The 12,534-nt window shown below is 38.0% G+C and overlaps 2 protein-coding genes across 3 annotated transcripts in view; one reads left to right on the top strand and one right to left on the bottom strand.

The window, feature by feature from the left end:
* The window catches only part of Arhgef33 (Rho guanine nucleotide exchange factor 33), a 121,691-nt gene extending 121,479 nt beyond the window's left edge, over positions 1-212 (top strand). The window contains exon 18 of the transcript XR_009584497.1: positions 82-212. The gene's annotated coding sequence lies outside the window, so the exon portion shown is untranslated. The remainder of the gene's footprint in view (positions 1-81) is intronic.
* Sos1 (SOS Ras/Rac guanine nucleotide exchange factor 1) overlaps positions 1-12,534 on the bottom strand; it is a 78,633-nt gene that overhangs the window by 37,306 nt on the left and 28,793 nt on the right. For both annotated transcript variants that reach the window (XM_021634352.2, XM_021634354.2), the window contains exons 6-8: positions 10,469-10,612; positions 6,624-6,734; positions 6,452-6,550 (exon numbers count right to left, since the gene is read on the bottom strand). In XM_021634352.2, coding sequence (XP_021490027.1) covers positions 6,452-6,550; positions 6,624-6,734; positions 10,469-10,612 — 354 coding nt within the window. The remainder of the gene's footprint in view (positions 1-6,451; positions 6,551-6,623; positions 6,735-10,468; positions 10,613-12,534) is intronic.

Here is a 12,534-nt window from a genome sequence, read left to right as displayed (position 1 = left end):
ATATTTAAATGTTCTTATTTCCTTCATGGCAAGCATCCAACATTTCAGTGTAACGGTGCTTTTTTTTTTTTTTTTTTTTAGACAAGAGTCTCACTATGTAGACCAGGGTAGCCTCAAACTCAGAGTTTGACCTGCTTGTCTTCCATGTGCTGGGATAAGGTGTGTGGTCATCACACACATAATAAAGACCTTTCTGAATGTGCATTCTCTTTTTATTGAAGTTGATTTAAACTGGAAAGTAATGCAAAATAATTTATCCTTAAAGAGGTGGCTTATTCCTGCCACAGAAACAAAGCAGTAGCAATCATGTAAATGATGGCAAAGAAGCATTCTCATTCTTTTCCATAGGCAACCGCTCCTAACAGTGCACACTGAACCTGTCAAGCGTACTCTCCTGAGATTACACTGCACAGACACTGCCCCTCTAAGGACTCATCCTAAAGCATAATAAATGTGTATTCCTATACAGATGACAAAATTTGCTTTTCATAGGAAAGGAGCTACTCAAACCCTTGATTACTTTTTCGGTTCCCTAGACATAAGTAGTGGGGAAGCCAGGTGTGGTGGCTCCTAACTAATCCAGCACTTGAGAGTCTCAGGCAGAAAGATCACAGTTTTAAAGCTAGCTGGGCTACACGGTAAGCTTTACGCCAGTCTGCACTGAAGAGAAGGATTTTCCCTTACCCCGACAAACAGAAAGAAGCAAAGCCAAGGAAGTTATAATGTACATGTTCAGAGAAACTCCACGGAAACTTTACAAGACAGACGATATAAGTACTACAAAGAAAAATGGTATTCAAGGAAATATTTTGAAGAATAAAACTTGACTGTTTTTACACAAAATAAACTGCATATGGTATTTAATTTAATTTTAAGGTTCTTGGTTTTTGTGGTACTAGGGACTGAACCCAGGTTTTTGTTCACAGTAGACAGACATTCCACTACTAAGTTACATCCATTTCCCCACCTGCAAGCTGTATAATTTTATGGGTTCAATTTAATCAGTAAACATAGAATAGTTAGAATGGCTTCCCTAAAAAAAAAAGCATACAAAATAATGATTTTCTTGATTTTCTTTCTAGAAAGTACTTTTCCCCAACATAATATAAAATAAATACCATTTACTAAATGAACATGCAGGCAAGACCAAACCTAAGAGTCATGACTGTCAGTTCAAAGACCTTTTCACTGTGTACACAGTTAACTCAGAGGAAATGAAAGACCTATTTAGAAATAAGGTCTTTGCAGGTTTAATCAAATGAAATCATGCTAGATTCTGACTGAACCTGAGACCCACTAACCTAGTGACTTTGTACAAAAAAGGAAAGGGCGGGCTGGACGCTGACACAGAGAGCGGGAAGTGGTGCACCTGACGCAGGTGGAGGGGAAGCCCAGAGGGAGGCTCTGTGAAGCCAAGGAGAGCCTGGAGGGCTGCAGCCTCCTCAGGGCCAAGCAAGGACTCTTTCCGAGACCCTTACAGATGCAGGCTTTGTTGACACCTGAGGACTGCCTCTAGAATGAAAAGAATAAACTACTGTTGCTTTTCAGCCGCTAAGTTTATACTGTGGCATAGCAGCTTTAGAAAATATTAATATATACATATTATATACATAAATATGTATGTAATACTTTTTTTTAAATGAAAGAAACCTACTTTCCCTTAAATTACATGGACCCAGCAGCATTCTGCAAAGAGATAGTAACTGAAGTTGTTCAACCTTTTGGTTGAACTGATTCACTAATACTCAGAATCTTGGCCAATGTAATTCTGGACTATAAATCTGGTCTGTTCTTCCAGAGGTTCTGAGTTCAATTCCCAGCAACTACATGGTGGCTCATAACCATCTATGAGATCTGGTGCCCTCCTCTGGTGTGTATGCATACATGCAGGCGGAACACTGTATAAATAATAAAGAGTTATGAACTGTTGGGCATGGTGAGGTACACTTAAAAAAAAGAAAAAATTTACTTTTTAATTGACAAGTAAAAATTGTATATATTTATGGTATATAACATGGTACTTGATAAAACAAGATATTTAATAATATGTGCTGCCAAATGTTTCTCAGATGTAAATTCTTAAAACCCTCTCTCAGCAATATTCTAAACTACACAATATTATTATTTGCTGTACTTGCCATAATATATACACATGTATGTGTGTATGTATGTATGCATGTGTATGTATATATATATGGGTTGGTTTTTTTTTTTCCATTTTGAGTTAAGATCTTACTCTGTAGCTAAGGCTGGCCTTGAGTCTTTGTTCTGGGCCTGGGATGCTGGAAGCATGTTCTACACTAGACCGAAATAGATCTCTTGAATTTATTCCTTCTGTTATGAGAAAAAGACCCAGTCCAGTGAGGGATTCACACAGACACTCAGACTGGCAGGAGAACTCTCTGCTAATGTGGGACTGGCCCTAGCTAAGGCTTAAGAGGGTCTAGCCTTAATTACAATTTCCACTTGGCTTTTCCAGTGAGCTGTAATGTTGTAATCTTACCATGTATTCATCGAGAGGTGGCCTTTAAGATCCCCACCTACAAGCCACATTTTCTGAGTGACAGGAGTCACAGTGTCAGTCCACTGTAAACAAGTAAGACCTTAACAGCTGGCAACCAAGGTCATTTTTTCTTCAAGGAGTGTGACAAATACTCCATTTAAAGAGCAAATTTACAAAAAAAAAGCGCAACACTTTAGCAAACTTAAATGCTAATGAAGTCAGAAGTCTATTTCCTTTATCTTCCTACGTTATCTAGGCAACATGTGTTAGTATCCTATCTAAAAGTTAGGCAGAGGCCTTCAGCTCAACCCCCACTTCTATGTGATTTAAATTTTTCTGAATAAGCTTATTAAATTTATTTTAACATTTAATATTAAATAATTAACAATTAATATTTAATATTCCAATTAACACTAAAATTTAATACTTTCCTTCATCACTTCTAACTGAATTTTCGAATCCACTGAAAAATCTCTTCCTCCCAACCTCTAGGAATCATTTAGTCTGACAGTATCATGCAATTAACAGCAAAATTCTGTTCTATAAATTTGTAAAGTTTAAGACATTCTAAGTTCCCCAAATAAACATGTATACATAAAATCTAAAATTAAAATTCTTTTAAAATACAACACATTGGTAGGAATTCTAAGAAAATTTATATTTTATTACTCATTGTTTAATAAGCATTTAATAAATGATTCAAATTATTTAAATGCCAAGTGCTATGCTAGCCATGAGAATTCAAAGGCGTATATAGGCTTTGCTCTTTTTTCTCAGGGAACATACTGTCTGAAGAAAGACAGACAATAAAAATGTGACAAGTTCTACAAAGAGGTTTGAAGAGAATAAGAAGCTTAATGGACAGATAAGCCTATGAAGGAAAGGAATATTTGATAGGAAGCCAGTATTTGAACAAACTCCCAATAAAAAAGGAGGCTAGAGAAAGGAATTCCACCAAGCCAATGGGAGCAAGAGGAAACAAACACCTCCCTGCAATGAACTGGCATATCCAGGGCTGCTGAAGCTCATGGACAGGACTAACTACTGAGATGAAATTAAAAGACAGCAGCAGGGAAGCTCAAGAATTCACACTTCCTGTTGCAGGAGCCAGGGAACCAACTGTACCTTTCAATCTGAGAGTTCCAGGAAGTACAAAGACCAAATAAGGAAGGTGGTGTTGTGTCTAGACATGGAATATGATGGTGATGTCCTTACAAGTGGACACATGTGGCTGAATACAGCATCATTTCTAAATGTTAAATCAGAAGAGCTGCCAGTAAGGTAGAGAGAAGAATCAAAGATGATGTGACGGGTGGGGCCCAAGCTGGCCAACAATGACAGTGAATACAGAAAAGAAGCAGAGATCTGGCAGGCGGGAGTGGGGCATGTGGTCAACGAAGACTGTTATGACAATAAGAAACATCTCTAGTGATGAAGACAATCAAGTGTTTGTGTTCATTACCATTCATGAAGTAACCTTTACAAATACAATGTTTTAGGCTGATGGTACTAACCAGTGAAATAAGCATTCTGTAATCAAGGAAACCAATAAAGTAAAGTGCCTTTTCTCAGCCACACCATTAGCAGATGCAGAATTCAGTATCTACAGAACTCCAAACCCTGCTCTACACACAGATAGATTATGGTTTGTAACCTAGGTTTGTAAGTTTTGATTTCAGGACAGCCAGGGCTACATAGATCTTGCCTTTAAAAAACAAACAAACAAATCAGGCAGCTGTAATGTCAGCACTGGTGAGGTGGAGACAGGCAGACTCATAAAAATGGCTGGCCAGCAATTCTAGCTGAATTGGCAAGTTCTAGGTTCAATAAGAGACCCTGTCAGAGCCACAGAAGTAAAGTGATAAGGTGGTAAGACCCAATGATGACTTCTCTCACACACACATAAATATGTATCACCTATCCATACATATACGATAATACACTTTGAAAATTCTACTCAATGAAAATAAGCTGAACAACATACCAACAAATACAAATTCAAGTACAAGTCAGACTGGTAAGAGGACTTGATAGATACAAGAGTTTAAGTTTAATCCCTAGGAGCCACAAATGATGGCAGGAGGGAACCAGTTTTGCAAGTTGTGTGTACATGTACTTGTGTATAAACATGCAAAATAAAAATGCATGTAGTGCTTTAATGCTGAAAGAATCCAGAAAGAAAAAACTCAGTCTGTGTATTAGTTTTCTGTGCCGTGCACTATCCATGCCTTATACCATTCACTTTGCAGTGTAATTTAAGCCCTAATATGAATCAGGGATATACATGCAGTAGACAAATGTTAAGTTCTAAAGTCCTGAAGGATGTTCTTAAATTTTTATTACCACAGCTATAATTTCTGGAAATCCTAATTATCTGTATAGTAAAACCACCTCAAGTCAAAGTCTCATCTACTGTTGCCCAGACTGACTTAGAACACTCTGTGTAGCTGTGTCTGGCCTCAAATTCACAGTCATCCACCTGCCTCAGTTTCTCAAGTGCTGGTTATTGTAGGTTTGATCCCTCATACCCAGATTATTTTAAATAGTATTCTCTTAAAAAAAACAAAAAACAAAAAACATAAGTGATCTAGAGTGAGAGAGAGCAAGTGTGCGTGCATGTGCGTGTGCAGGTATGGAGGCAGGTGAGAAGGGCAGTTTACAGAAGTCAGGTCTCTCCTCCCACCATGTGACCCAGGAGTCAACCTCCAGTAATCGGGCTTGGGGGCAAGTAGGACCCCACTGGCCTTTCTGCTAATTTTGATACAAGGTGAACTCTGTGCCCCCAGTGGGCTGAATTCAGGACAGCTCCAAGTTAAGAGCAACTCCAAGAAAGAGCAACAATAACCAACTAACCTTTTCCTTTAAAAAACTATTTTGAATTATGTGTCTGTTTGTAGGCCATGTGTATAGGGACCCACAGGGGGCAGAGGAAGCACTGGGTATCCCTGAAGCTGGAGTTACAGGTGGTTTGTTAGCTGCCCAGCGTGCATGCTAGAAACTGGACGCAGGGTCTCTAAAGAGCAGCAAGTGAGCCAGGTGTGGTGGTGCATGTCTATAATCCCAGCACTCTGGGACAGAGGCAGGCGGATCACTGTGAGTTCAAAGCAAGTCCAGGACAACCAAGGCTACACAGAGAAACCCTGTCTAAAAAAAAAAGCCATCTTCCATCCCTTAAGTTTCCTTTGTGTACGTGTGTGTACGTGTGTATGTGTGTGTGTGTACATGTATGAGCATTCACGTACATAAGGTCAAAAACAACTTTGTGGTAGCAGTTTTCTCTTTCCACCTTGATGTGAGCTCCAGGGATCAAATTCCAGTTGTGATGCTTGTGTGACAACTGCCTCCCACAGTGCCATTTTGCCAGCCTTTCATTTTTATTATTATGCTGCTCGGATTTTTTAGCCTTTCAAATCCTCATCAAAGCTTCTTACTTTTACTTATAAATTAATAATTTTTAAAGTTTTATATAGCTACTTATATAAAATTTCATTACTTAATATTTTGAAAGATAATCAAATGGAGAGTTTTCACTAGTATACAAATTCACTGCTTCTACAATAGTGAGTTTAACAGACACGATTGCAAAGCTGAACTATGAAAATTTATTGAACAGTCTTTATTACTTTAGCTGTATTTTCATATTGGGCCCCTGATGAGAGTCCCAGCAAATGTTAAGGTCCTCAAATGGAGACTCGGATATATATATTTCAAAAATTACCCATTTAAGCAAAAAGGCCACGTGATTAAAAATAAAATTTGGCAATTGCTTTACAGTTTGGTAGTGAAGTCAGAGAAAACATGATATTCTTTTGGAGATTTACTTAAAATTGCTTCTCAGCTGCACAAAGAAAATGAATACACACTAAAGTATGTGGAGACTCACATAACAAGTGAAGTGGCAGCAACGTCACCTGAATGCTTTATAGGTAACAATGAGTGTTTCCTTACCTTCAGAAGTTCAAAGTAATGCAGACAGTGGTACACAGGGGCGAGCAGCAGCCGGGGCAAGACATACTGAACAGCTTCTTTGAAGCCTTCGCCTATTGACTAAAAAAGGAAGTGATTTAAATTTTAGTTTACTTCTCTGACATCATGCAATTTGATTTAACAGTCACTGTACCTGCAAATAAAGTGCTGCCCCAGGCTTTGATAACTGACTAAGGAAGCGGTCATGGAATCCAGGCCGTAAAATGTCCCGAGCATATGATTCATATGGGTCAAATGCCAGTTCCTTAAGAAATAAAGACAATAAAGTAAAAATAATCATAAGTGATCCTTCTCCAAGGTAAAATAGAAACGACCTACCACACAAAATATTAAATTACAAACATTTATCTACAGAAACATACTCCTTTTAAAGACTCCAAATGAAAATCGAGTGGTTATACTTTTAATAGAATAACTCTAATATTCTCAAGTGAAAGAATACATTAGTTCTTCCTTCTGAGTAACAGAGTGAATGTGTGCACTGGTGCTTCTCTGCTGAGGGTTCCAGTGGAGCTAGTTGTCCTTGGAGTGGGCATACTTGGCTCTAGAGAACAGCACAGCGTCACCTGGACAACAGATGGTAGGTGTGTATAACTAGGTACATAAGACATGACCATTTAGAATACTGACGTTAACGGGTCTGGAGAAATGGCTCAGCACTTAAGGAAGAGCACTGGCTGTTATTCTAGCACCCACCTGGCAGCTCAAAACTATCTGTAATTCCAGTTCCAGGGGACCCATCCCAGCATGCATGGATATGGATATCTGTGCACACATGCAAGACACCCTTACACATAAAAAATAAGTCTTTAAAAAAAAGCATACTGATGTTAGATATTTATTTTCTCATATATAGTGGGAGGGAGCTGGAGAAACGGCACAGCAGCTAAGAACACTTGTCGGTTCTTGCAGAAGAACCCAGGCTTGGTTCCCAGTACCCACAGTGGCTTATAACCATCCATAAGTCTAGCTGCAGGAGATCTGATGCCCTCTTCTGGCTCCCACGAGCACCAGAAGCATGTGTGGATGGTAAAAAATAGGTAAAAAATATTTAAATAAGTAAAAAAATATTTAAATAAGTAAAAAAATATTTTTAGTGTTGGACATTTACTTTTGTAAATCAGAAGTAACAGTTTCTAACATCTAAAATTGTTTTCATAAAACTTAATCCAAACTGCAAAAAAATACCATCATTAATATCACCAATCATTAATATCTCATAGCTAGATCTAAAAGCATACTGATGATTCCTGAGGCAATACAGAATAGGTATGTTGATTTTAGCATGAGAATAGGACCTTTCCCATCTTCAATCCAGTGCCTTATCCATTTATAAAACTGTTAGGAGAGACAGAGGCAGCCCAGTGAGTAAAGACACCTGTTGACAAGCCTGATAACCTTAGTTCAATTCCTAGGACCCACAGATTGGAAGAATAGAACAGACTTACACAAACTGTCCTCTGACCTTTAGTACATGTGAAACACATAAATACATTTGCATACACACACACACACACACACACACACACACACACACACAAACACATACAGTGCTTCAGAATCCAGCAAGTATTCATATCTATGAAAGCTAATTCTGGAAGAAGAGAAGTGGAAGAATGTACTGACAAAGAATAAGACAAATAATTTTATATATAATACGAATTCTGTATTAATCACCTTTAATGTTGTTTTTTTAAACTACTTCTTAAGAAAGAGCTAGTAGAACACCAGGTCTGAACACTTGAGGCTGGAGCTCGGGACACCATGAGGAACAATGTGGCAGGTAACGTCCAAGCCACCCTGCTTCCTTAATACCCTGGTTCAGCTGATTTAATTATTAGTTTGTTCTGTCTCTACTGATGAATGCTATCTGTGCAACATGCCAAGATCGTAATTCCACTCTGTTTCACTGTCTTGTCTACACTGGTAGTAACTCTGATATTACTATTTAATAAATCTAAATATGTGGTAAAGCAAGTCTCAATCTGCTGTTCCTCCGAACAGCTGTCCCACCTCTTCTGGGCAGATAGAATCTCCTTGTGTGCTAGCACAGACTATCCTAGAACTTGCAACACAACCTAGGCTTCAGTGCTAGGGTTATAGGCAGACCACACTTCACTTCACACATTAAGGATCAGCTTGATGCATCAGCTACTAACAGTGTAATGGGGTGACTAGCAATGTAATACTGAGTTTTTCCAGCCGTGGAAACAGTACTCCCATTTACTTGTACATTCCATATGAACCTAAATATTTAACATTTTTCTTAACAAAGGTCTTATACACCTTGTTAGGATAATAATAATTAAAATATTATTATCATATTATTATTATTATTATTATACAGGTGTGCACAGGTCAGAAGGCAAACTTTGGGGTTGCATTCTCTTTCTGCCCCAAGTTCTAGGGGTTGAAATCTAGGGCTGGGACGCACCCAGGGACTGAGCTGAGGCTGTCAAGACTGCAGTTGTATGGGTCAAGCTGTCTCACCTGCCCTACTTTCTGACGGAGTACTTCTACCACATGGAACCTTTTGCTTTTAATGCTCTACATTCTGGCATGTGTAACAGATGCTGATCTTTTCTCTAAGACACTGCAGTGTACTTCAATAATTTTTTAGCATATTTTTCTTATATTTCTAAATAAATATTGACTACAAATAAGACAACCTGTCTTATTCTGTTCCATTTCTGTCCTTTTATACTAGGGACAGTTTCTGAATTCTCCTGGAGGTTCCTACCCACATTATTGTTTTTGTCTGTCTGGTTAGTCATTTGTCAACAAATCAAATAGGAAGAGGGAACCTCAACTGAGAAAAATAACCCCAAATGATTGGGCTGGATGGATGATTGATGTTGAAGGTCCAAACCCACTGGACACGGGTTCTGGGTTATGTATGAAAGCAAGATGAGCAAGCCAGTAAGCAGCTCTCCTTTATAGTCTCTTCCAGTTCCTGCTCTGGGTTCCTGCTTTGGCTTTCTCTGATGATAGATTGTAACCTGTCAGCCAAATAAACCTTTTTGTCTCCAAGTAGCTCTTGGTCATGGTGTTTTAGCACAGCAATAGAGAACTCACACAGCTTTAGCATGACACCCAACTTGCTCTGAGAATGACACTGACGTTCTGATACTTCCTGCATCCACCTCCCTGTTACTGAGATCACAGGGTAACAAGGTATGTACCACTATGCCCAGATCATACGGCCCTAGGGACTGAACTGAGGGCCTCACATGTGCTGTGGAGACTTTCCCAACAGGGCGACATCCCCAGTTCATCACTCCTGTTTTTTCCAACAAGCTCAGAGTTAGAATAAAAGAATGGCTAAACAATAAGAGTGAAAAACTCCAAAATGACTCCCAGTGAATACTTAGTAAAACTAACTCAAGGTTAGCATTTGAATAGTCATGCTTACCAGACTTCTCATAGTATCTGAACTATCTGGGCCATGGACCTGAGCTTTCTAGCCACTTTATTGCTTTAGTTCTAAAGACTAATGTGGCTATCACACACTGATTATTTTACTTGTAAAGGGAATTAGCCACATATCTAAGAAAGTTATCTTAATCTGTACAAAAAAAAATACTTGACTGTTGCTAATGTATAATCCTTTATCAATGTATAGAGAGAAGCAAAATATTAGTAACTTGCCTGGAGCCACACAAGTAACAAACAGCAGTGCTCGTGCAGTAAACTCTAAGTAGTGAGGCCCTACAGCCAAGCTTTTCACTGACTCACTGGCTTGCTTGGTCTTTCTGTGAAAGATTCAAAGTGAGACACTGGTATTGGCTGTAGTGTTTGATAACTTTTTCTCTGTTTGAAAACAATAATAAATGTTGACAGTGACTACAAGAAAGGAGAAATAATGCATTTATCAGTTAACTACTTGACTTTTACTAGAAATGGGAATTACGAACCCCATTTTATTGCAAATGTAGACTTATAAACAGACTCATTTTGCTATATAATTGTCATACTTACTTCTGCTAAGTCTTCAAAACAGCTTCCTACTAATGGGTGGGGACTGCCTTCATCTGTCATTTCTACAGTGTCTTCTATATGGCCCAGTAACTTTACACTAAGTTCATGTATATCTACTATTCGACTAAATATATTTTCTACATCCTGTGGAGACAATGAAAAGAAATATTAATTCAGTCATTTTGTATAAGAAGATATCTGTTTAGAGGAATTTTAATGGCTTATAATAAAATACTTCAAAATTTCTTTTTTAGTGATATACAATTAAATATATTTCTCAGCCAATCATTTTGTTTTAGAACATCTTCATACTCTTTTTACAAATCTTCAATACAGAGTTTAACAGAGGTCAATAGTATCTTGCTGTGTCTGCATTAAATCTGTGGCGATACAACATTTCAGTTGAAGTATATGAAAAATACTACAGTTTTATCCAGATACATAATTTTACCCAGACATGTAATGGGAAAATGAAGGAATGTTTGAATAGTCTACTCAAAACACTGACATTCTTTTGTTTTCTTTGTAAAACCATATAATTCTTCTATTGAGATGTAATTAATGTATCATAAAATAACTGGTTTTCTGGGAGTGAGGATGGTGAGAGTTAATGTGAACAGGATATAAAGAAATTGTCTAATGCTGGGTAGTGGCAGCGCAAGCCTTTAATCCTAGTGCTCAGGTAGGCAGGTGGATCTCTGAGTTCGAGGCCAGCCTGGTCTACAGAGTGAATTCCAGGATAGCCACAGCCATACAGAGAAAACTTGTCTCAAAAAATAAAGAAAGAAAATAAAGAAAAAAAGAAAAGAAAAAAGATAAAAGAAAAAAAGAAATTGTCTTGTATAAGAAAGTATTTTGTATCTTGACAATGGCAGGGTTAAATAAGGAGAAATGAATGCATAAACTCTCACCAAAAGGTATACTTAAAGTAGATATATCTTTCTCTGTGTGGACCATATTAGTATACTATAAAATTCATTTACTACTCAGTGGCTTTCCGCATACTTAGACTAAGGTCTTCACCGCAAAGGACAACCTAAACTCATTAACAAGAGTAATTTTCCATTCTGTTCATTCACAGTCTCTGCAGCCACTGTTCTACTCTCAGTCTCTGTGCATCTGCCTATTCTGAACATTCTATACAAACATGAAATATTATTACACTGGCACTAATAAATTGGCCATTTCATACAGGATGTAATATAGTCTCTGAGACCATATAATTCTATACTGTTGTATTAAAATCCGCTGATTACTATTTTAGCAGTGATTTTTATTTCTGTCAGTTTTGAGATATGGTTTGTATGCAGTGAGATACACCTACTTGAAATGTATTTTATTTTATTTTATTTTGGTGAGGTTGTATGCAGTTATTCCCCTTTTACACCTCAACATATCAACATAGCCACTATCCTCAACATATCAACATAGCCACTATCCTCAACATATCAACATAGCCACTATCCTCAACATATCAACATAGCCACTATCCTCAACATATCAACATAGCCACTATCCTCAACATATCAACATAGCCACTATCCTCAACATATCAACATAGCCACTATCCTCAACATATCAACATAGCCACTATCCTCAACATATCAACATAGCCACTATCCTCAACATATCAACATAGCCACTATCCTCAACATATCAACATAGCCACTATCCTCAACATATCAACATAGCCACTATCCTCAACATATCAACATAGCCACTATCCTCAACATATCAACATAGCCACTATCCACAACATTTTCTTGTCTTAAAAAGTTTCCTTATGGGAGCTGGAGAGATGATGCAGCAGTTAACAGCACTGACTGCTCTCCCAGAGGACCAGGATTCGGGTCCCAGAACCTGCATGGCAGCTCACAATCATCTATAACTCTAGCCCAAGGAGAGCCAGTGCCCTCTTCTGGCCTTCACAGGAAAACAATCACACATAATATAAAATTTTTTTTTTAAAAAAAGTTCCATTATGTCTCATCTGTATCACCTCCCACCATCATCACTGCCAGAAAACAGTGTTCTACTTCCTGTGACTAGACAATTATTTTTTCCAG

The sequence above is a fragment of the Meriones unguiculatus genome, chromosome 1 (assembly GCF_030254825.1).
Source record: "Meriones unguiculatus strain TT.TT164.6M chromosome 1, Bangor_MerUng_6.1, whole genome shotgun sequence".
Classification (NCBI taxonomy): Eukaryota; Metazoa; Chordata; class Mammalia; order Rodentia; family Muridae; genus Meriones; species Meriones unguiculatus.
This window is presented reverse-complemented; position numbering and strand designations above follow the sequence as displayed.